This window comes from Parus major, chromosome 3, assembly GCF_001522545.3.
Source record: "Parus major isolate Abel chromosome 3, Parus_major1.1, whole genome shotgun sequence".
Classification (NCBI taxonomy): Eukaryota; Metazoa; Chordata; class Aves; order Passeriformes; family Paridae; genus Parus; species Parus major.
The window spans coordinates 1065197-1089084 of NC_031770.1; the positions used below are offsets into that span (position 1 = coordinate 1065197).

General features: G+C 48.5%; 1 protein-coding gene and 1 long non-coding RNA gene across 10 annotated transcripts; one reads left to right on the plus strand and one right to left on the minus strand.

The window, feature by feature from the left end:
• BUB1 (BUB1 mitotic checkpoint serine/threonine kinase) lies at positions 1-12997 on the minus strand. 3 transcript variants are annotated; one of them, XM_033513153.1, is made up of 26 exons: positions 12810-12997; positions 12459-12572; positions 11599-11658; positions 11344-11488; positions 10828-11024; positions 10300-10340; positions 9942-10036; positions 9602-9648; positions 9309-9499; positions 9008-9153; positions 8277-8608; positions 7580-7632; positions 6923-7063; positions 6067-6159; positions 5650-5740; positions 5197-5272; positions 4488-4668; positions 3923-4001; positions 3311-3522; positions 2778-2918; positions 2095-2210; positions 1294-1455; positions 1011-1168; positions 752-929; positions 488-594; positions 1-309 (listed from the first exon to the last, which is right to left on the minus strand). In XM_033513153.1, the coding sequence occupies exons 1-26, from the start codon at positions 12980-12982 to the stop codon at positions 114-116; spliced, it is 3525 nt and encodes a 1174-aa protein (XP_033369044.1). In that variant the 5' UTR covers positions 12983-12997; the 3' UTR covers positions 1-113. The 3 variants fall into 3 exon arrangements, with proteins under 3 accessions (XP_033369044.1, XP_033369043.1, XP_015478416.1); XM_033513152.1 differs by having other exon boundaries at positions 9005-9153; XM_015622930.2 differs by lacking the exons at positions 12459-12572; positions 12810-12997 and adding an exon at positions 11841-11887 and having other exon boundaries at positions 9005-9153.
• On the plus strand, positions 12085-23888 carry LOC107202319. 7 transcript variants are annotated; one of them, XR_004496575.1, is made up of 17 exons: positions 12088-12236; positions 14330-14459; positions 14670-14748; positions 14817-14927; positions 16025-16146; positions 16269-16310; positions 16419-16550; positions 16639-16717; positions 16795-16889; positions 17816-17855; positions 17956-17997; positions 18093-18125; positions 18232-18280; positions 18361-18411; positions 18500-18541; positions 18647-19958; positions 23584-23888. It is a non-coding gene; the product is annotated as an uncharacterized LOC107202319 (long non-coding RNA). The 7 variants fall into 7 exon arrangements; XR_004496579.1 differs by having other exon boundaries at positions 12085-12236; positions 14817-16146; positions 18500-18513; positions 19854-19958; XR_001520636.3 differs by having other exon boundaries at positions 12087-12236; positions 14817-16146.

Sequence of the window (23888 nt, forward strand, 5' to 3'; positions counted from 1 at the left end):
TATCATTACTGAAGTCAACCCCAAACCCATTTATTATTTAAAACCAAGTTAACTAAAGGAAGATTCCACATCCACAGAACTCCAAGTCCTTGCAAACTGTGCAAACTCAACCCTTATTTCCGTGAGCGTTTGTGCTCAATGAGCAACACAACGAGTCTGTTCCGAAGGAACTTGATTTCCTTCGCATAGGACCTGCAGAATAAATCCTTGAGCTTCTGGCGCAGGACTCCAAGGGAAGGCAGGTTATGGCAGCTGGGAATGTTCAGCAAGCTCTCAAAGAACTCTTTCCACAGCTCAGCATTGGCAAGCCTGCAAAAAGGGACAAAAGAGCATCAAAAAAGTGCTAACTTCAGCTGCTAAAATACTGATTTTTACTCTGCTCCCAGTTGGAAAAGGTGTGACAGAACCAGACCTCAGAGCCACGTGGTACTAACGTGGGTTTCTAGGAAATCTAGGCAAAGATTTGGGGAATATTTTGGATACCTACCTCCTGAAGGTTCCCTCAGGCTTCCAGACCCCATTGTCGTCCTTGAGGCGCATGTAGGTCCCGAAGAGCATGCAGTACACGGTGGCTGCGATCCCAAAGTAGTCTGTCTAAACCAAAACCACACCAGTTCCGTGTCAAAAACACACCCAGAGCGCTAAAACTGAGCTGAAAACACCCCCTGGAGGGGGAGAGGTTCTGCAAGAGGCTACAATTCCAGCAGAGTTTGGCATGCAGGAAGCTCTGAGATTCCAGGCTGCCCCTTACCTGGTAGTTCCATGGTTTGTTTGTCAGCATTTCCACGCACTGGAACCCAGATGTTTCACACCTGGCAGTGAAGGCAGTTCCCTCAGGGAAGAGATTCATGTCAATGCTCTGGCCCAGGTCAATGAGGGTGAGGCCGTGGCAGAGCCCGTCGATGTCACACGTGTCGTTGTCCAGGAACCTTCAAGCACAACAAGAACCAGACCCTGAGCATCTCCAGGCTCCCATACGGTGCCATCCGGTGACAACAGGGGACACTTGCCTTTCTCCCAGGATGAAATTGTCAGGTTTGATGTCCCCGTGGATGATTTTGCATCTGTGCAGCTCCTCCACCATGTGAAGGATTTTGACAGCAAAGTAGATGACGAGGGCTTGGGGCATCACCTTCTCTGGGAGCTTCTTGTAAATGTTGATGGCATTCTGGAAGGCAGAGATGCACACGGCACGGATTAAGGAACGACACATTCCCAAAGAAGGTGAAACCAAGTGGAGGAAACGCTCCCAAAGAGCAGAGGTGCTCCAGAGCAGAAGCTGCTGGCACTCACCAGCAGCGTTCCGTAGTTGTGGAGCTCCCCCACCAAAACGCTGCCGTTGGGGAAGAAATGGGCGGAATAGAAGTGGATGTAGAGGTGGCGTACGCTGGGGCTCAGCCTCTCCAGCAGCTGGGTTGCAATGTAGAACTCCCAAGGGTTGGCAGGTTTCTGGACCTGGAAGACAGAAAGGGATTTTCTGGGGAAATCTGGGAGCAGTAAAAGCCAGAGCTCCTCTCAGGTTGGGTTTTGTTGTTGGTTTTTAATGGCAGATCAGGCACCTTTCCCTCCTGAACTTATCCCAGAACCGTTTGGTTTGGGAGGGAACTGAAAGATGATCCAGTTCCATCTTCCATCCCCTGCCACAGGACACTTTCCACTATCCCAGGCTGCTCCAAGCCCATCCATCCTGGCCTTGGGCACTTCCAGGGATCCAGGGGCAGCCACAGCTCCTCTGGGCACCCTGTGCCAGGGCCTGCCCTCCCTCACAGTAATTAACTTCAGTTGATAAACTCTGTGATTAATCCTCTCACATCAAGACTTGGATCCCATGCCACAATTCACACACTGCTTGTGAATCCCTGATGCTCCAAGGAAAACATAAATCACCTTTCTGTCCTGAAAAAGTTTCACTTTGGAGGTTAAAGAGGAGCTTTAGTTTTTCCTGAAGGACTAAGTGTTGGAGAGAAGATCCACAAGAAGGTCCCAGGGGCAGACCTGACGTGGAAAGGCCAAGGATGTGTGTGAATCCACCCAGGGGGAGGGTCAGACTCCAGAACTACTCCAGGAGAGCTGCTGTGGCCCAGCACCACTGACCTTGAATATCACTTTCTGATTATTCCGGGGGTTACTGGCATCCAGAATGGAAGCTTGATAGACTTGGGCAAAAGCTCCTTCTCCAACCAAGCAGTCCACATGGAATGAGCTGGAACCTTTAAAAGATTAACATTAAATCCAGCTCCACAGAGGAAAAACAGAGGAGAACAAAAAAAAAAGAGAAAAGCACCAGCCCATATGAATTATTTAATCCTAGATCAAGTCTTTCCCTACAAATCTCTTCCTGCTAGGAACAGGAGACAGCAGGAGTGCTGGATGTGCCACACACTCCACCCCAGTGTTTCTATTTTTGCCTGACCCCCTTGGAAGCAGTCAAATTCCAAAGGGCATGCCCTGAAAAGTAAACACTAATGTTTAAGTCCCACAGGGATGTTGCAATCGCTGTCATACAGCTTTTGTTGACATGGGCCCGCTGCTGTTCCACACAAAAGCTGGAAGAGCTGCAGCCCAGTTTAGAGGGAAAACTGGGAAAAATGCCTCATCCAAAGGGCTCGTGCTACAGAAGACAAACAAACCAAGCCCAGGCCTAATTCCTAACCTGGGGCTGAGATAATCTGGAGATACACACATAAGGAAGCTGAATTCCCACATATTTCCGTGAAGTTTTCCTAGAAAAAGCTTCAAGAAATGCTTGGCAATGCTAAGTTTGAAGGGGCTCTTACCCAGTGAGAGTTCAGTCTTCAGTTTGATGAATGGAAGAGGAGATTTCCACTCAAAGTAGTTGGTGTAGGTGTGGAGAGGTTTTGGAAGCTCCGACAAAAATTTGCTGATCAATTCCTTGTCCCAAGGGTTCTCGACCAGGACTTCATGGAAAAAAGGGAAGTGTTTAAGCTCTGGGTGTTCATTCCAAGGAGGGAACACAAGGTTGGGCTTGAATGAGCATCACTAATTTAAAGAAAATAATAAACAAAAAACCCCAGGAGGGACAAGGATATGTGCAGTATTCCCTGATTTTAACAGTCCAGCTTTTGCACCTGCCCAGAAATCCAGAGTTTCCCAAAGTGTTTGAGCCCCAGCAGGCCCAGAACCTGTCAGGATTGCTGCACTCTGGAGTATCCATGGCAATGTGAAATCCAGGTACAACCCACGCTCATCCCTTGCGGGAATCATGGAATTGCTCCCTCCAGCGCACAAATTCCAAGGGCATTCCACTGCCTTTGGAATCCAGGGAAGAAAAGCAGGGAATGCTGTGTACCTGCAGGTCTCCCGCTCAGGGCTGTCCTGTCCTGTCCACACAGCCTCTCCTGGGAAGTTCTATCCACCCCAAGGGAGGAGGAATGGCCATTTCTGCTCTGAGCTGCCTGCTCCTGCAGCCCTTGGGAAGCAGCAGTTCCCTGGATTCCAGGCCCTCTTTTCAGGATGTTACCATGAAGCCCTCTCTGCTCTGGGACACCTTCAAGAACGGGGCTACGGATTTAAACAAGATGTTATTAATTATTAATGGTGTTACAATAATTATTAACCTTCTGCCTTGGTGGTTTGACACCTTCAGGGAGCAAAACTGTGTCAAATGCCACCATGACCTCAACGTGGAGGTGAATAAAGTGGAATTTTCTTAGGAAAACTAGATTTGGTCAAGCCACTTTACCCATTCCCTAATAATTCTCAAGTTCACCAAGAGAAAAAAAACAGAGGATTTTTGGCCAGTTAATTTTTAATTTCAATGGGGCAAAACTTAAATCTTGGAAGGATTTTTGGGGCATGGGTCACCAAATTCAGTTCCATTTACCCCCAGAGTGCTGGGATGAGTGTTGGGCAGAGCCAACACAGTGGAAAACCTTGGAAAACTTGCATTGGGGCAGCATACCTTAACTTCTTGAGTTTTGACTGCCTGTGCAGTTCTCCAGAGAATTCCAAATCCATCTGGGGAAAATTTTCCTTACAGGCTGAACAAAAGGAGCAAGAAGAAGAGCAAATCAATGTTTATTTCCCTAAAAGCAGGAATATTTGGAGTATTCTCACCCATCAGCTCTGAAAGCTGCTGCCATGAAAACCAGAACTCAACAAAGCCTCATTTTGAATATCCAAGTTAAAATAACAGCTGGATTTCTCCAGGCAGCAGATCCCAAGACTTAAAAGGGGCAGAGCAGCATAAAGATGCCCCCAGATGGGATTCAGCCAATGTTTGGATATTCCCAACCCCTAGGAATGGTTCACAGCAGCAGTTGGACACAAAAAGACTCTCTTGTCCCTCCACCACCTCCTCCTATGCCAATTAAAAATCCTTGGAGAGCTGATGAGCTGCTGCTCCACAGGGAATGTGGGCTCGGGAGTGGCAGCAGTGGGAGCCACACCTGGCTTGGGTTTGGGCAGAAATGGAGTCATGAGGCACCAAATTCAGCGTTTTCCACCCAAAATATTCCTCATTTTACCTCTGTCCTCCAAAGGAGGCTGGGAAGGAGCTGCCAGGTAATTAAAGGGTGTGGACATGAGCTGGGCAGCTCGGGCAAAATCCCTGGTGTTGTCTGGACTGGGAGCCAGGGCTTTGTTGCTGCAGGGGCCATTCCACACCGTGTAATCATCCTGCAGGAATTCTGTGCTCCCTGTTTCTTCCTAGGCAGGAAAAAAAAAAATTAAAAATAGAGATTTAAAATTAAACCATCAAAATTATCTCAAAATATAAACAAAACCCCACCTTTCCATAGTTTTAGACTAGGTCTGAATGTTGGTACTAGTCAAAGCCACAGCAAAAATGCCAGACCACCAGAAATTGCTGTGAGAGGCTGGAAAAGCCAATCCCATGGGAAGGGATCTCTTCTATCCACGTTTTTATCCATCTCCTTGGCTATGGAAGCTGTGAGATGGCTGCTGGAAGATGAAATGTCTCTTTTTTCCCCAAAGTGATGCCAACTCCACACATTTGAGAGGTGGAGTTCTCCATCAGTTCTCTGTCACTCAACAATCAAAAAAAGCTCATCCCATTGGCAGGAAATGGGAAAAGGTATCCAGCCTTCAGCTAGGCATATTCCTGGGAATATAATGGGACTGGGATAGAGCAGAGGTGAATCCACCCACTCTGGTACCCCTCCTAAGTGCATATAACCCAATTCCAAGGCTAATCCCTGCAGCATCACCACTCACTTCTGCTGCACAGTTGGTCAAGGGATGTTCTCCAAAAGTTCTGGGCTCTCCTGGTTTGCTCTTGTGCTGTAGGATCCTGAAAAATGATCCAAAAAGTTTAGGACAGCTTCTCCCCAGGAGCTTTCCCAGGCACATTGGTCACAACAAAGGTTGGTTTGTTTGAACTTGAATTTTAAATTTTATTCTAAGAGCCCCATTTGCAGGAACTTGGAGAAGCTGCAGCAGCTCCGAGTTATCCCCAAATTGTCCAGAGCATGAAGCTTCCCCAGGCACTGTCCAAACAGAGTTGTGCAATCCCAGAGCAGCAGCTCCTGCTTTTCTCCTGCCACTCCAGGCAGCTGCCAGCAGTTGTAATCCAAGTCTGGCACAGCCACAGTAAAGTCCCATGGAATGGGATCGATTTTTTCCATGATTTTTCAAGAGCTGAGCTCAGCCTCTTTTTTCCCTCCTTACCTGTTGTTCTCCTTCTCTTCCTCATCCTCAAAGATGGCAAATGCAGGAGTGGCAGGGGCAACAAAGTTAGTTTTCAGACATCCACCAGGCTCTGAAAATAAGAGATAACCCATGTTATCTTCACCCAGTAAAGATTATTTACACAGCCACATTCTGCCCCCTTCTCCAGGCACATGATGCTCAGGGCTCCACCCAGCTGCACCTGCAGAATTCCCACTCCAGTCACCTTTCCACCAAGCTCTTGGAAAGAAGATTTTTCCAGCCCAACCCTCAATGTGAAATCTCTCTATGCTCACTCTTGTAAAGCCCCTGGGTTTCAGACAGGCTCAACTCCTACAGCAAGGACTGGTGGGAGGTATCAGTGGGAAATAAAGGATGGAATTCCATGGACTGGGAAAATAAAAGAGAACACTCTACCTTTTCTGCAAAAGGCTTCAAACTGTGCCTCACTGTTCTCCAGGGGAGATGGCTCAGGCAGGAAGGGTGTTTGGAACATATCCATGAGAACACCTAAGAAAGAATGAAGTAATAAAGGAATAAGAAAATGCCCAGAAAAAGAAATTTTCAGAGGTTCTTCCATTGTATAGTAGCCAAATCAAATGTCAATTAACTCTAGCAGCCTTAAATGCTAATTAATGATATTTTTATAATTTACCAGCAGTCAATAACCAGTTATTCCTCCCCCTTGCATTTAAACACCTCAAAGAAGCAATTAGACACAGGAAGGGCCAATTTGGCCAACACACATTTGGTCACAGCCCTTTTTATTCCCTAGCCAAGGGGAGATTCCAAGCTTCCTAAGAGAACAAATTCTCCTCTAATTTCTCAGTTTTTGGGAAAACTTTGATATTTGTAGGACTAACAAATGCCACAGGCTTTTTGGGTTTATTTTTTTCATTTTTATTCAGCTCAGCATCCAGCAGAGCTGGCTGTGAACTTCCAAATTAGTGTGGTTTAGGTCTTTACCTCTCAAACAGGATTCCCTGAGACAGCAGCTCAGACAGCACACTCCCAAAGAAACCTAGTGGTGATTTATCCAGGAATTGATGGGATGTGGCTGCTGGGATGTTGTTAAAACATCCCTCTCTGGTCAGAAGTTTTGGGTCACCCAGACAATCCCAAAAGATAATTAACAATTTAATGCTATTTTCCTTTTTGAATGGTGCACATGCCCATGCCTGAACAGCTCCCTTGGCTAGAAAAGGCCCTGCTAACATTTCCAGGGAAGATCCCATGGACTCCAGGGGAAGGAAGACTTTATTCCAGACCTTACCCAAGGCTTCCTTCGTGTGGACCGTGGGTGACGGCTGCACCTTGAAGGGCGTTGTCGTCCCCATTGCTCCTCCCAGCGAGGTGTTGGGGGTGGCTTGGGAAGCATTTCCACAGGCAAAGGAGGAATTCCCAACTCTGGAGGCTGGAAAACACAACGGCAAGGTCATTTCTGAAGGAGCCTGGGGTTGTTTATGAGCATTCCAGCAAAATGTTAGTGAGGGATGTAAACAAAAGGAGCAGCAGCCACGCAGAATTTGGGCAGAGCTTTGGGCTCGTTCAGGGATTTGTTTGGTGGATTCCCGAGGGAGGCTGCCCTGCTAGGACAAGAGGGACCTGGGACAGCTGGGTGGCTTCCAAGGAATCTGTCTGCAATTCCCTGGAATGCTCTATCCCTACACAGAAAGCGAGGCAGGAAGCCAGTGAGGACAAACAGCAGTTCCCAACCGTGCTCCAAAAAAACCTGCTCAGAACAGGGAAGCAGGGAGCGGATCCATGTTCCATGGAAGGGGTGGAAAGACCCTGCACAGACATACAGGGATGGAGGTTGGGAAGTGAAGAAGCTTTTCCAGGGTTGGAACTGGTGTCCACATGCAGATAATGATTCCCAGCTGGGAGCAGCCACACCAATGGCATCAGTCTCCATCCAAGGGCTCTTTACCTTCCTTCACATCCACAGCAGGAGTTAATCCAGTGGATCCCTTGGTAGGAAACCTTCAGAAGAAAGAGTCACAACATTACCTTGGAATAAAAGCTATTTAAATCCCATTTTAATCCCTATTTCAATTAAGTGAGAAATCCTCTAATAAAGATCACCCTGGCAAGTTTCTCCTACAGCTGCCAATAACCTGGGAGGGAGCAGAGTCCTTTAAAAAGGTTAAAATGCTTTAAGAGGTCTCCTTGGACACAGTTTGCCTCCAAGGAATTCCAGAATATGAGTGCATAACTGTTCCCACCTTGTCCAAGACCACTGAGCCAGCCTGGGTTTCTCCCTCTGCCCCCCCATTCTGTGGCCAAGTCCCAGAGCAAAAGTTCAGGGGAGAAATACCAGCGCTTTTTTATCTTTCTCTGGAGACCCTGGAGTGGGATCTGCAGGAGCAAAGCACTTCCTGGGGTTTATTCCAGGCGTGCCAGGGCCAGCCAGGCATTACACACCAAATTTCCTCTTACTGCCATTAAACCACAAGGTAAAAGGAACTAAACATGGCCATGAGGACCAAGTTTGATCTGAGTTTAATAAATAGTGGTTTCAGGTCAGGATTTCTTTTTCCAGAAGGGAAAGAAAGGTTTGTTTTTAGCTAATTCTCAGTGTGGACCCTGAGGACACAACTGTAGAGGAGAAGCCTGTTCACACTCACAGTTCTCCCGCGCTCTGAGGCACAGCAGGGTTGGGATGAGCTCGTTCCTGAGCTGAAGCAGCACTGAGGGGAGGGTGCAGCAAACTGTTCTGGAGCTTCCCAAGCTCTGCCTGAGCTCCAGCTGCATTCTTCTCCTCCGGTGTTTCCCAGGGGAAGGCAGCTGGGACGCGGAGGGGCTTCTCTGGCTGCAGGGTAGGAGCAGTCGCTGGTGGTGCCTGGATTTGGGGCTGCTCAGGCACCAGAGCTTGGCACTTGGGCACATCCAGCCCTGGAGCAGGTGCCATCCAGTTCCCTGGGATGTGAGATCCGCCGGGCCTCACAGCTGGGGGCACCTTTAGGGATGAGAAATGTTCTGTGACACCCAAATTCCCCCCAAATGCAGCCATTCCTGTTTTCTCTACCATCTCCACACGACCAGAATGTAACAGAACCTTTAAGTTCCCTCCACCCAAGTACAGCCATTCCCATTTTTTCCTGTTTGTTCCACGTGCCCAGAACCCAAGAGAACTTCTAGCTGCATCTCAAACTAAACTGTGGAGAAGCAAAGCCATGCTTTGGGGTGAAACCTTGAAAATCTGGGTGTTACAAGTTGTGCCAGGTTTCCACACTGGTACTGCAGCCTCAGCCTCCAGAATGGGTTAACAACCAAGCCTGGTTCCTACAGCATGGCTGGATTTTGAGGAATAAGTCCAGACAGAGCATTCCTGTCCATCCCAGAGCCCACTCACCACCCTCTGGCTTGGCTCAGCTGCTGGCTCCAGTCTCGTTCCCTCCAGGCTTCTGGAGAGTTGGGTGAGCTGGTCCAGCTTCTGCTGCAGGGCTTGGAGTTCCAGGACTGCCGACTCCTTCTTCCTCATGGAGTCTTTCTTCTCCTCCTCTAAGGATTAAACAAGGATATTTGATGAGGATACAAGGTCTGTGTGCCATGCTGGTGGCTCACTGTCAGGAGAGACACCACAGTTGTGGCATTGGAAATGAGGGATGGGCTTAACCAGGAAACAGCCATTTGGGGAGCTGGAAAAAGGAGGATACCCAGTGCCTGCTGCCTCCTGAGGAGCTCATATTTCCTGAAGTATCTCTTGGCTCTCAGCTCCTCAAAGGAGAGCTCAGAGCCCTCGCACAGGAGCAGGTTCTTGTCGTACACTGGGACCTGCTCCCACCCCGCGGCGCTCGACGGCGGCTTCGGCGCAACCTCGGACTTGGAGATGTAGGTCACATAGTTCCTGGGAGGGAAAGGGAGGAAAGGGCCAAGGTTGGGGGATTTGTCCCAGGAGAGAGCTCGTTCTGTCACAGTGGGATTTTAAAAGGACCACCCCAGCACTTACACTTCTTTTCCAGCAGCACAGGATTGAGAATCAGCAGCATCTGGAGCCTAAAGCATGGAAATAAAACACCAAGAAATTAAATTAAAGTCAATTCAAGCAGCACAGCTGGCACAGAACCCACTGCTAGTATTGTTCCTGTGATTCTGAGAATGGGTCAGGCCAACTGATGTGTCCCAGTGTTTCCCAGATTAAACATTCCTATGGAGCAGGAAAACAGCAGCAATTCCATCTCAGAATCAGTTTTCAGATACACCACATACAGTCACTCTACCCTTATTCAGCCAAGCTCAGCAACCTCAACTCTACAAGAAACACCTTTCCCAAATAACTCATCATTTACCTGGTTTTTGCAGGGATTAGGACTTGAAATGCCTTTTGGAGGAGCCATTTGATTTGCAGCATGGGAAGTCTGAAGTGGTTTTACAACAACAGCATCTGGGACAGAAAATGTAATGTAAGTCTTGTCTACTCATTAATGAGTAAAAATTGTTTGCTCCTTGGTGAATTTTTATTAACTTGAAGTGCTGGAACATTAATAGCTTGTTTTGAATACACTGCCCTTAAGAATTTTTCATGTAAAGAAGGAAAATAAAGTGGTTTCTACAGGGAATTTGTTTTCTTCAATGAGAAAACTCACTAATTGATGTAAAAAATTCATTTACTGGAACCACAGATCAAACAGGACTCTTCATCCTCACCTTGCAAAGGATGATTCCGAGGATCATAACTCTGCAGGGAGCTAAATTGCAAAAAAACCCCTCAGTTATTTCCACAAAATCACCTGTCCCTCACCCTTCCCCACCACCCAGCAATCTTGGATTTCCTTGTACAACCATACCATGAAATATAACGCTGAAAAGTATGATTTTTACTGTACATGGACAACTCCACAGCTGGAAAATTAAAAATAGCCTTCAAGAGGCAGCAAAAGAACAGTATTGGGTATTTGTTTTATGTTTTGCTTCTGTTTTTTTGCATTTAGCTTCCCAGAATTAATGCTTAACTCCAAGACTCAGCTCTGGGATATTTTTCTTTTAATACACATCCCAAAACACCCAACAAATACTCAACAGCAAAGAAACATGGTTAAGTTTAAACCCCCCTTTATCAAAAACAAGCACACGGGGGGGAAAAAATAATCAATCACATGCCACCCACAGTTAATTATGAGTAATTACAAGTGCTGTGAGTCCTGAGTAAAGGAGTAGAAGGAGCCCCAGAGTTACCAGTGGAGCTGCTGCAGGCTCTCCCGGGGCTGTGCCTGGTTGAGGAGCCCTTTTTGGAGCACAGCTCCTGCTCCCTGCACGTTGCCTTCCTTCAGCAGCACCTGAGCCCAGGCCAGGTAGAAATCCGAGGTCTTGGCTCCGATTCCCTGCCCGTGCAGGTACTCCAAGTACTGGCAGGGGGAAGAGATGAACTCTGCCTGCACAACCCAAATGCACAAAGCCATCAGCGTTTCCAAAAGCAGCCAAGGGAGTTGCAGACAAAAATAAAAAACGTTAGAATTTCTTAGTTATTGTAGGAGAAAAACATCATTTTCTAAGGAAAAGTGAAGTTAAGGCAAATCTCTCCAAGATACACAGCTTAAAAAACACACTCCTGTTTTTTTCTGATCCTCCTGCTCTGCAGAGGATCAGAGCTCCTGAGGCCTCCTGCTCCTCCCAAAGCTCTTTGCAGTCCCAGAACTGCGGGGTGAATCACTCAGGATCCCTTAATTCCCAGAAAAGCGCAGCCGTACCCACCAGCTTGACGCAGTAGCTCACAAACCGCGGGTCCTGGTGGTACCTCTTGTCGCCCACGAACATCTTCACCAGCTCCTCCAGGAGCCCGGGCCAGCGGCTCTGCTTCTCCTGGAGCGGGAGACATCCCTCTGCCCACTGCAGGTACCTGGAACCACCCCAGAGTCAGCTCCCGGGCAGGGACCGGGAAACTCCCGGGCACGGACGGGGCACCACTCAAACCGGGGATGGAGCACCCCGAGCCAGGGCCGCGCTCACCTGTCCCACGGCTCCAGCGGGTCGGGCCCCCGGTAATTCCGGATCTGAGCCTCGTAATTCCTGCAGGGAAGAGGCCGGGATCAGGGAGGGTGGGAGGCGCCCAGAGGTTCTGCCACCCCCACGGATCCGCGTGGCCCCGGCAGCCGCACAGCTCCGGGGGCCGGAGCACCCCTTGATGCCGATCCCCATCCTGTTATCCCGTTATCCCGATCCCGTTATCTCGATCCCGTTATCCCGCTCACCGCTCGACCCCGTCCATGCCCGCCCGCCCCAACCGCTCCCGCCGATTCAAACTGGCCGCGCACAGCCCATGCTGCATTCCCATTGGCCAGCCCTCGGCCCATACTGCATTCCCATTGGCCAGCCCTCAACCCATACTGCATTCCCATTGGCTAGCCCTCGGCCCATGCCGCATTCTCATTGGTAAATGGCCCCGTCAATCAAACAGGAAACCACGCCCTCGGCCGCGGGTGCAATTTTCCGTCGCGGCCGCTGGGCGGCGCCCTGGGCACAGCCCTGAGGGCTGTGAGGGCCAGAAAACACCTGGAGCGCCCGGGAACGGGCTCCATTCCCTGATACGCCCTCACGCCGCGCTCTCCGAACTCGCGCTCCTGGGAACAGCTGATGTTTTAAAACAGGTAAGAAAATCCCCCAGATTATACTCTCTGCTGTTCCACCCCATCCACTTTAAGTACTCTGAGCTCTTTTCGAAGATAAAGCCATTATTTGTGATTTTAAGTCCTTCTATTCCCACATAATGGAAACTCGAGGTACAGCAAGAATGCCAGGAGAGGCTGGTTTTCCCTCATCAGTGGTGCCAAATTGGCCACATCCAGCACGGGCACGTTTGGGGGGCTTACTCTTGAACTCTCATTCCCAGCTCCTGGATTTTCTGCTCAATGGCAGTTTCCACTTCGCTCTTCTCCAGGGAGTACTCCACAAAGAAAGCTTCCAAGATGAAGGACACAAAGATACTGGAAGGAACAATGAGCAGAACTGAGGCAGCGTTTCCTCACTGGCATTGCCCATCTCAGTATTCCCAGGCTCATTTCCCACTGCTCCATCCCCTCCAGGTCAGAGCAGGGACAAGAACACAGCAGATCCTGCTAAACACAGCCCACCTGTCTCCCATGGGTGACCCCAGGCCCACCAGCAGCGCCCTGGCAGGGACAGATCCCCCTTTCCATCTGAAATCATCCCAAAAAACGTACTTGACAATGATTATCACCATCACAATGTGAAAGGCAATGAAGTAGATCTTGGCAGGCTGAACTGTCACATTGGCAAATCCACTGGCAAAGAGTAGAGTGGGAGTTAAGGGAAAAGAGGGAAGGAAGAGCTGAGGGGGGAACCAGGAGCCAAACAAAATCCTCTGAGGGACCATCTCTGCTGCCCATCCATGTAGAGGGCCACAGGAAGAGCAGAGTTTGGGAGGAGTGTAGATCTGAGAACCACCATGGAAAGGCAAGCCTAGCACTCCAGTGTTTCAGGGACAGACAATGAGCTGTGCAGAGGAGGGAACAATCAGTGGGACTTTTCTCCACCTCACTCCGCTGCTCTAAGGTGCAGCAGCCCCGGGGTAACCAGTGAGAATGAGGCAGCTCCTGCCAGGGGCTGCTCTTAGAGGGTTACCTGGGTGCACCTGTGCAGGGAGCTGTTAGGTCAGAGGGGTCAATGGGGGCATCCCAAGTGTCCCTCCAGGAACCAGGGTTGGAGCATCCAGCAGGGCCTGGGGAGCAGATGGATGCACCTGGGCACAGAGCATTGCTCCCAGGAAATGCCAAGGGAAAAGCCCTAGTGCCAAGGGGCAGCACCTGAGCAGGTGGGGCAGCATGTGGAGTCCCAGGGGAAACATCCATCTTTCCCCTTTCATCTTGTCAGTCCTTCCCCAGCACCTCTAGGAAAAAGGGTGGCTGTGGGGAAAAAAGGGGTTTAAACTGAGTGAAATATCTTCTGTCCCTGCCCTGGCACCAGTCTCACTCAAGGTAGTCAGTGTAGCACATACATAACCTTAATGCTGACAAAGAGTCCATTACCTTTCTTACCTTTATCTATGATATATATATATAGGTATATATATATTTATGTATACACAGCCTTAATTAAAGGCCCCAGTGGGAGCTACACCATTTATATTGTTATTCTTCTCTTCTACTTTACTTAGTCACCTACAGGGTACTATGTAGCAACTACTAATGAACTATTATGCAAGTTGATAGGGAATTAGCCAATTCACCAGCCTATGCTGCCAAAATGAGCAGCTTTTTTCCCTACCTGCTACACATCCTTTTGGTGGATGCAGCTGTAGTGGAAAAGAAGGTTTCTACAGCGCCCTCTGCTCACCTTGAATTTAAGTCAGAGGAGCCAAACAGCTGCAGCTCCTCTCAGTGCTTTTATACCTTGTGGGAATTGCCTCCACCTTTTTCTTGGGCATTGTGGGAACGAGAGGCAGGCCTGGCAAGGGGTATATTAACCCCAGCCCTGGGCACAAGGGATTTATTGCCTCTCTGGATCCGGTGGGTTAAGAGCTCTCCTCTTATTTCAAGGAAGGGGTTCTTTTAGGTTATCTCAGAATTTTTTCAGAAGCTGCTCTTGTTGTCTTAGGCAGCACAGGCTTTTAAAAACACCATGAAGAAAGTAGTATTGAGTGCAGGGAGTATTTAAGTTTGTGATTTTGGGGTGGTAAGGTGCTTTTTGTAACTTCCTTTTTTTTGTTCTTGATTTTCTTCAGGGTACTGCAACTCCTTGAAATTCCAGACTGGGACAAGTATGAAACTTCAGAGCTTTCAGCAGATTCATTGTACCACAAAAGGAACCTGCCCTGTGTTAGAGGTGGCATCTGAGATGGAGGCTTCCCATAGGTAAGCTGAGGATTGTAGCTGTGAGGAGCATGTATAGGGTACTGGGTTAGGAATTGCCAGGAGGGGTTCTGAAGGTAGCACAGTGGAAAACTGTATTTAGCTGCAGGTGTCTTAAGGCTTTTCCTCAAGCACAGCAGGTGCATTTAAGTGTATTAAGGCACCTACTGTGCTCACAGAAGTGCTACATAACTTTGTCTCTCACTTACCCAGGTGTACCTTGTAATGACAACTGCAGCCTTTGCCTTAGGACAAAGATACACACTGAGGACCTGGGCACATTTAGGGGATGGTGAGTAGCTGATTTGTGGGGATTTGGCTACTAAATTAATGGAATTAACTTGGTTTTCTTTGTTGTAGCTGACTGAGAAGCTAACCAGTGATCACAGGGTATTCTGAGACAGCCAAGGTGGACTCATTTTCCATGCAGTGTGGATTTACATTGCTGCTTATCCAAAAGCTAAGTTGGGGGTAATGACTGGGAGGTGGGATGATAACAGGGCAGTGGATTCCTGGAAGAGTTAAAAATTAGTGCAGGGGGAAGGAATACCTTTGAAGAGACCTCTTGGGACAGCTATAAGGAGCAGCTCTACTTTTGATTGCAGCTGTAGGGGGTGCAGAGCAGTTCCAGTGTGTGTTGTGTTGTCAGGTGTGTCTTCTGTGTCTTTGGCATCCCTTGGATCAGATTACTCTGGCCTTTTACCCTCAAGGGGCTTGTTGCAATTGTTGGCTGTCACCTCTTGGTTCTCAAATACTTGTTTCTTGGCATAATGCCAATATCAATTGCTCTTTTACTGGTAAGCTTGGTTGTGTCTTGGAATTGCATCTTGGAAGTATTGAGCCAGACATCTTTTGAGGCCTTTTTCTTGGCTGTATTGTCATCCATCCTTTCCAGCCATGAGCTGTAATGTCCCAGGGCTTGTAAGGTTGTAAGGATATGTGAAGCATTCTGAATGTGGGATTGTCTCACAGCTGTCTTGATCATCATGACCAACAGTTCTTAGAACTATTACAATCTTCTGCTCCTTAAACCCTCTTCCATCCACCATTGCCATACTATTGGTCATCTCTTTTGGTCTTGTCTTGATCCTTGCCATTCTTCTTCTCACTGAGAGCTTTTTTTTATCATCCTCGTGTCACGCTGTTTGAGTGTTTGTGTTTACCCTGGAACTGCTCTGCCCTGGGGAATAGACTGGGTGGTAGGTGGAGTAGAAAGAAGACTTTGCAGGTGATCTTTTGCTGTGCTTAGCCACTTGAGCCCCACCTTGGATGGAGCAAGCATCAGGGTTTGGTGGAGCAGTACAGCAGCATCTCGCAGTTTTGTAGCTGTTTGTCTCAAGGCACGCTGTTGTTGGGTCCTAGGTGGTGTGCCTTGAGAAATGAGAGCTTGGGAAAGGTTAAGCTTTCCCTGTGTGTATGGGTGACTTTGACAAATAGTTCTTTGGGCTGGTGAGCCAGATGAGTACTGGCAAGTGAGATGAGCATTGATTCTAGTACAGAACTAGATGCTACTGGAGTTGTTGTATTAGTGATGAAACTATAAGCATCCTTTTTTGTGTGTTTTACAGGTGGTCTGCAGCATGGAAACTGCTAGTCCAGCATGACAGAGATCCTTGTGAGACGCTACCACGGTCAAGTGGTTTCAGATGGAAACTACTACAGCAAAGCGATGCCTTTGGACCCTGTGTTGGTACACACCTTTCTGTCTCATTCTGCCCCTTCTCCCCTGGGAAGGTCAGTCATTGTTTGACTTTTCAGGGTTGGTGTAAACAGTGGCTATGTTACAGGGTTGCTCTTTATCTTTATTTTTAGGAAGTGAAGTGCAATATCAGCTGTCAAGGTCAAGTAAGCAAGGTGAGTAGTGACCAGTGGACAGAATGAGTTGTTATTGCTTGGGTGCTAAATTCTGGTGCAACTCTAGGCACCCATTTGTGTGTTTTAGGCAGTCCACTTGTATTACAGGGCTGAACCCCCCCTGCCAACCAGCTGATGGAGCCTCTTTGCTGCCCTTGAGCTGCTATTACGAGCCTTCCAGAAGTATTATGGGATTTTGTGATGAAGCCTTTACCTTTTCCACTTGAAGGTGCCATCCAGGTAGCCTTTGGCAACAGCTGAGGATATGTGGGGAGAGTGAGGTTCCACTCAAGTTTCAGCCATGTAACCTTGTCTCTTCTTAACCCAGATATACCTTGTGATGATGCCATCAGCCTCTGAGCACAGCTGGAGGGTGGGGCTGAGGACCCAGGCATTCCTAGGAGATGGTGAGTAGCAGAATTGTTGGGTTTTGGCTGCTGTGCTGCTAAGCTCATGTGCTGATGTTTGATTTTCTTTACTGTAGCTGACTAAGAGACAACAGCCTGGTGATGGCAGGAACTTCCCAGCTGGTGAGGCAGCCTTCTTTAGCACCTGATGTTAATTTGCATTGCTGGACTGGTAAGTTGAGGGCTGTGCTCCTCAGAGGGGATGAAGGAGAGATGCTGGGTTCAGACTTGTCAGGAGGGATTTTTGAATTAGCTGTGGAGATGGGGATATCCAAGAAAGGGCTCCTTAGACCACATAAAAATCTCACTTTTGATTATCAAAGCTGGGGTGTGCAGGGCAGAGCAGTCCTGGTGTGTGTTGTGTCATTTGTCTGTCATACATTGTGTGTCTTCTGGGCGTTGTGTGTCACACATCTTCTGCCTTACCCCTTTGAGGGGATTGTCTGAAGTTCCAGGCATCATCATTAATGTCTCCAATCTTGGCATCCTTTGGCCTGGTGCCAATACCATTGAACCTTTGACTTTTGAGCTCGGCTACACATCAGAATTGCATCTCTCTTTAGAAGCACCGGGTTGGATGTCTTTTAATGTCTTCTTCTGAGCTGTATCAACGGCTGTGCACCACAAAGTTCTGTTGTAGGAGATTAGAACTTATGAGAGTGTGAAGATAAGTAGAGGATGCCAACAGTATGATCCTTGGATTTTGCTGGACAGTTCTTGGAATGAGTCATGCTGTTAGTGTCATCTTCTGCCAGGGCTCTTTGAGCCTTGTTGGCTCACTCCCGGTCTCACCTCAGTCATCTCATTCCACAGTCTCTCAGTGCTTATGATTATTCTCCTCACTGTGAGTTTTCTCTCCTTGTTGCATCCTGTTGTTTGTCATCTCCTGTGTCACGGGTGTCTCTGTGTTTGGCCTGGAGCTGCTCTGCCCTGCTGCCTGGTCTGGGTGTAGGTGTAAAAGAACAAGTCCTGGGCCCCTGTAATTTGAAATTTGTAATGTAGGATGGAGTTGAACTCTATGTGGTATCCTAGATTGACACAAGATGTCTGGAGCTGTTATCATGCAGCACCTTGACTTTTGCAGTAACTTTCTTTCAGAGCAGATGGATTAAACCTGTGGCAGAGTGCCCCACACCAGGTGAGGGGGTTCCCATGGGAAGGTCAGTCACTGTTTATCTTTGCAGGGGCAGTGTAAATAGTGCCTATGTTACAGCATTGTTCCTTGTCTTTATTTTCAGGAAGTAATGCTGGATACCGGCAGTCAAGGTTGATGGAATGAGGTGAGCGGTGACCAGGTGACAGAACAAGTTCTTATGGCTTGGGTCCCAGATTCTGGTGCAGCTCTAAGCCACCCACTGTTGTTTGTGCATTTCAGGTGGTCCACTTGCAAACACCCAGGGGAGGCCAGGTGGGTGCGAGCTTGATGTATAGGTGTGATGCACTTCAGTCAGAGCAGGGAGGCTGTGGTTTCACAGTCTCTCAATGTGTTTTCTTCATTCTTTGTTTCTCTGCAGGCCCTGCAACTGCCCTCAGAATGCCAAGGAATAGAGGCAAACAGAACAGGTGAGCTGGCATTTAGGTGGGGTGAATAGTTAGTGAGTGGTCTGTGGCAGTGTGCTAAGGTGTACCTTTTTGTTTTGCAGCAATTCTCTGGGCCATCCATCCGAATCATCCAGATTAGATGAAGAGTTGAGGTGAGCCTGGGGCAGTTGGTGTGGAGAGGAGCCCCAGGGATTTGCCTTCTCAAGGGTGATAGTCATGTTTTTGGTTTTGTTGTCTTAGGTATCTGTGAGCAGGTATGGAGCTGAAGTTTGGAAACAGCAGGTAAGTGATAAGCTTTGGCTATTACAAGGGAGAGGGGGGATGTGGACAGGATGTCTTTGGGCAGGTGTTGTCACACTCTGAATTTTCTTATTCTTTCTTTTGCAGCTGCCATGGGGAACATATCAACATCCACCGTGCTGATGCGCTCTTTTCTGTCAAGGATGGATTTTGGCCACTTGTCTTCAGAGAGCTAAGTGTTCAGACTGGTGGTTGGGAGGAGGAAAACCTTTGGGAGGCAATTTGAAGCTAGTTTTGAGGGGAGGGCTGTTTTGGGACAGACCCTTTGGGACTAAAGGGGGAGGGTTTTTCCTCAGCATCACCCAAGCCTTTGTAGGGCTCTTCCAACCCATCTCTGTGTTGTCATGAGCTTCGTGTCATCAGCCTTTGAGTCTTGATGTCATCCTGGATCTTTTTGCCTGAGGAGCCCACCTTTGGGTCTGGTACGATGGCCACAGTCTCAATTTTACCTGCTCATCAGCGCTCAAGCACTCCTAGGGTAGCATGCACGCATCCTGAGCCTTGGCCACATTCTGCAATGTCCCTTTGCTGGCAGAGTCCTTCTCTAGGGATTCCTTTGTATCACCTGGCAGTCATTGGACCTACTCTAGGCCTACTATGCTTCTCAAGCATCCTCTTAACATCTTCAGCACTGACTTCTTGTAAGGAGCTCTTGCCCTAGAGCCTTCTTTCCTTCGGCATCATCGGCCTCTGGCTCATCTTGCACTAGCAATCTTGGGTTCATGAGGTGAAAGTGCTGGAAAGTTTCAGCTTGTGTTGATGTAATGGATCTTGTGTCTATGTTCTGTTGTTTGTGTCCATTGTCTTCTGTGTCACAGGGCTTTGTTGTGTCTCTGTGTTTTCTCAGTGTGGTTCTGGGCTGTGTGGGAAGCGTGGGTCTCTACTTGTGTACTTTTCCAGATCAGGCTTATTCTGGCATCTTTACATTCTTACTTCTTGAGACCAGAAGTACATAAAATGTTCTCATCCCTCTTCCTTCTCAGTTTTGGAAGTGTCTTTTTATCCATTCCTCAGTGTGGGAGTTCTGTAGGTTCTGTTGCCTCAAAGTGCATCAGGCTCAATTATTTATCTTCTGGAGAGTTATCTCAAGTCCTCATGTCATCTTTGCTTATATTTGGTGCATTTATGCTTGGAGCTGCCCTGCCCTGGCATGCAGAGTTATGGCTGGGTTGAACAGTTATAAAACTGTAAACCTCTCTTGTCTGGGGAGTTTTGGGTAGAAAATTTATGGGCCTGGTGTGGAGATAACTCTACGCTGTCAGCTACTTGTATCTCACCTCACGCTGTCTTGCAGGTTCCTGAGGCAGATTCTGATCCCTGCTGTCACTGATGCTACTGATTATCCCAGAACCTTCTGTTCCAGGTCGAGGAGCAGCAGTTGAAGGGCTGCAGTCAGTGTGTAAGCTGAAGAAGGGGTGTCTGTGAGAGTGTGTGTCCATCTGTCAAAATGTGCGTATTGACACATTTGGGTGCGTGTTTTTTGCCTTTCACATTTTTCAATTCTTAAACTGAGAATAAAAAACCACTCACCTGCACGCTTCTTCTCACCTCCCTGCAGCTGAGTTTGTTCTTCTCTTCATGGCCAAGGTTGGGGTGCATACTGGGCAGCACCAGAGCCAGGGTGTTGTCAGGCAAGATGATTTTGTTTGAGGCTCCTGGGAACTACATTCCCATGGAGTGCTGTGAATGTGCACTGATGGCCTGTGGTGGCCAGGGTGTACTGGAGCTGAGTGAAGGTGGGTTTGTTTGTAAATGGAGAATGAGTGTTAAATTTCTTACTTTATTTCTCTGTCTCTTTCTCACTTTATTTCTCTGTTCCTCTGTTTCTTACTTTATTTCTAACTTTACTCATTCCACCCCTTTCACACCACTCACCCTGGCTCTGCCCACCACCCTACCCCTCATCCTCCCTACAGCCAGGATTTGGGGGCTGGGGGTGCACAGCAGGAGTTAGGGGTTACAGTGGTATTGAGGGGTACAGGGTAGAGCAGTCAGGGGCTGAGGTCAAGGGTCAGGGGGGTTAAAGGGTCAAAAGTCAGGGTATGAAGGTGGGCAGGTCAGAAAGTCAAAGGTCATGGGTTAAAGGTCAGAGGTAAGGGGTCAAAGGTTAGGGGATTGGGGGAAAAAGGTTGAGGGGCCAAAGGTCAGGGATCATCAGAGGGTCATCTCTCACAGGTAAGGCAGTCATTGGGGGTCAGGATTAGAGGTTTCAGTGCAATAATCCTGGGTGTTTCCTGGTGTGGGGACAGGGGTTGTGGGCTCAGCAGCACCTGGGGCAGATGGGAGCCACACGGGGGGGGACAGGCAGCAGTGGGAGCACCTCTGTCCTGGTTCCACGGTGCTGCTCCTGTGAGAAACCCCCAGCCCCTCCCTGTGCTCCTACCAGGCCCAGGGAAATGCAGGAAAACATTGAAATCAGTGAGGAGTGATTGAAATCATCACTGCCTGAGTTATCCTCCTGCCCAAAGGGCAGCATCAGCCCAGAGCCAGGAGCAGGCAGCGGATGCAGTTTCTCTTTTCTGGGAGCTGGAGGCAGGCTTTCCCAGGCAGGGGCAGCAGGACACTTTGGCAGCATTTTATTAGGAGTCCTGGTGAGCTATTTGATTTGGGCTGCCTTAGAATTGAACTAAGTCCCCTCATCTGTTTTAGGTGCTTTCAGCAAGTTACTGAAGTTGTCCTGAGAATCCAGCCTGTCAGTAGCAGCTTCCCATCCACCCTGGGAAACTGGGCAGGCTTTTTCCCCTGGAGCGATGCTCCAGCAGCACTTGGTAGTGAGTGCTGGGGATGCATCCTTAAGGCAGCTTAAATCCATGTTCACCACAGGCTCTTGGCAGCACTGAATTCTCAGTTTAGGAGGAAAGGAGCCACCAAAACTACCCCTTCCAATGCAGCAGGCTGCTTTGTGCCAGTACCTGGAACCTGGCATTGATCCTGATTGTCCAGCTCTGGAGTCACTGAAGTGCTGCAGGATGGAAAACAGACAAGACAGTGCATTGACTGCTCCTGTGGCTTTTGGGCAGGGCAATTGTCAGTGGGTGTGTTTAGGGAGAGAGCCACTGCTTCCCTTCCCAGCAAAGCATGGGAAGCACAGCCCAGAAGATGAGCCTTGGGAAGGAACTGCAAGCTGAGAAGTGGCTCAAATCTGCTTCCAGCTCCTGGAATGATCTGTCTTGGAAAGGACCTTCCAGATTATCCTGTTCAACCCCCGGCCATGGTTAGGGACATCCTCCATTTTCTTCCTTGGGATCTGATGTGCCTTAAGAGAGAATGGTGAAAAGGCCATTATCCCTGACTGAATCTGAAAACCAGGGATTGAAGCTTTCTGAAATGGCCCAAACCTGCCTGCATATATCCAAATGCAGCCCCTAGAAAAATCTGTGTACAGTTGGGATGAGACCTCAGCTGCTGTTACTTGCCAGCTCACAAGTTGTGTAGCTCAGTCTGCAGCCATGAGGGGCCGGGCTGTGTTGGAAACAGCCCCAGGTACCAGAGAGCTGGAGTCATTTTCTAGCAGATGATTTGACTGGGAAGCTGCATTCCAAACTTTTGTCCACATGTATTTTATCTCCCACCTCAAGAAGCCTAAAGAAGCAGAGGTGGGGTGATCCTAACAAAAGAACATGCAAAGCCATCAGTGGCAGAGGACTTACAATTGAAGTATGAGTGGAGGTGCCTTTAGGACACTTTCAGTTCCTTAGTTTATGAATGGACTATCCTGACAAGCTTGTATCAACTCCAAAGCTTCTGCAAATGTTTTACAGCCAGCGAGGGAGACAAGACTCAGGAATCTCTCCCCAAAAACTGGCTGCTGGTTTGTTTGACCAGGCATAGGAATAACTGTGTATTCCCTGGGACTGTCCTTATGGAGAAAAGTTTATTTATGTGCCCTGGGTGTTTATGTAGTGTCTTCAAAATGATTTCATTGAAATGCCAGGGGTCCCAAATGCTTTCTCTGGTCAGAGCTCAGAGCCAGCCCTGTGGGAAGGGGTTTAATGCCCATTTTCCCAATCCCTTGAGGCAGCAGCACTGCAGCACATGCACCCAAACATGCCCAAGGTGCCAAGTGCTGGCAGGAGGCAAAGCCAGGGCTTGGACAGCAGGAACTTGCACAGCTCCTGTAATCCCAGACCTAGAGCTGTGCTTTAGAACTCCCAGGAGATGCTGCCTCACTCAAACCTTGTTTAAAGCTCAGCATCCCTCCTGCTCCCTTGGAATTATTGTTGCTACCATTGTTACTCTTTCCCAAAAACATGATTATTATTGTAAATTCCCACTCTCTTTCTTCCATAGCCCTTTGCTTCCCAGAGGTGCTTCCTTCCCCTCTCTGCTGCACTTTGCCTTATCCAGGGGTCTCTGAGGGAGAAGTTCTTTGTCATTCCAGGGCTGAATTAGCTCTGGCCCCACTAAAAGCAGGAGGAATCATTTTATCCTTGGTTTTGGACACAGATTTTGTATTTTCTCTATTTTGCTGACACCATGTGATGTTCCAGCAGCTCCCAACTTTTCAGTGCTGCTCCCTTGAACAGTTTTTATTTGTAAAGCCACTACTTCCCTGCTGGAATCCCAGTCACAGCCCCCCAGAACAATCTGCAGGTTAAGGTCTTACACCTTGACCAGGACAATTTTCTGTCTCTAGACATGGAAAATAGAGGAAATAATGGATTGGAACCAGAATCCAGGCTTTTCCAAGGGGAAGTGAGGCAGTGTGCTTGGCACAGGCAGGGGTTGGTACAGGGGGTGCTCCCTGTTGGGTGGTCTGTGTCTGGAACAGATACTTCTCTTCCTCTGTCCAAAGTCCAGTGGCAAAGGAGTGAATAACTCACAGGTGTGTGTGGTCTGGAATGAAAATGGTTCTGTTAAAATTAGGCAAATAAGAAAAAAATATTGAAAAAATATCTCTCTTGTTTGGTGCTGTCATTTTTTATTGATAAAACCTAACAGAGAGGAATCAGAATAGAAGTGAGAAAGCCAGGAGCCTTTGAGACTTCCACAGTGGACTTTATTTCCATTTTCTTCTCTTTCAGGACAGGAAAATCCACTTAACTCCTCCCACCATTGCCAAAAACCTTTGGTGTTTGAGCAGCCAAACCCAACAGGCTGCACTGGAGGGTCCCTGGTTCCTGCCTGTGGTGTGGAGCAAGTCCTCAGCTTCCCCAGAGTGTTTCTATCCAGAGGGATCTGCTCTGGTTCAGGCTGTCCTTGCAGTGCCCCACACCTGAGACAGAGAGAGCCCTGTCCAAAGTGGCCTTTGCCACATCAGGAATGTGGCAGCCACAGCCCTGGGAGCAGATTGGAGGTGAGAACTGGGGCTGGGTTTGACACTGATCCA

What these genes read in the sequence shown, in the direction of transcription:
- BUB1 (XM_033513152.1), bottom strand. Translation starts at nt 12,982, where the DNA reads ATGGTCCCTCAGAGGATTTTGTTTGGCTCCTGGTTCCCCCCTCAGCTC. An exon ending in CCACACGAAGGAAGCCTTGG is followed by an intron (nt 6,160 to 6,922) that starts GTAAGGTCTGGA and finishes ATTCTTTCTTAG; the next exon opens with GTGTTCTCATGGATATGTTC. An exon ending in TCAAAACTCAAGAAGTTAAG is followed by an intron (nt 3,523 to 3,922) that starts GTATGCTGCCCC and finishes TTAAATCCGTAG; the next exon opens with CCCCGTTCTTGAAGGTGTCC.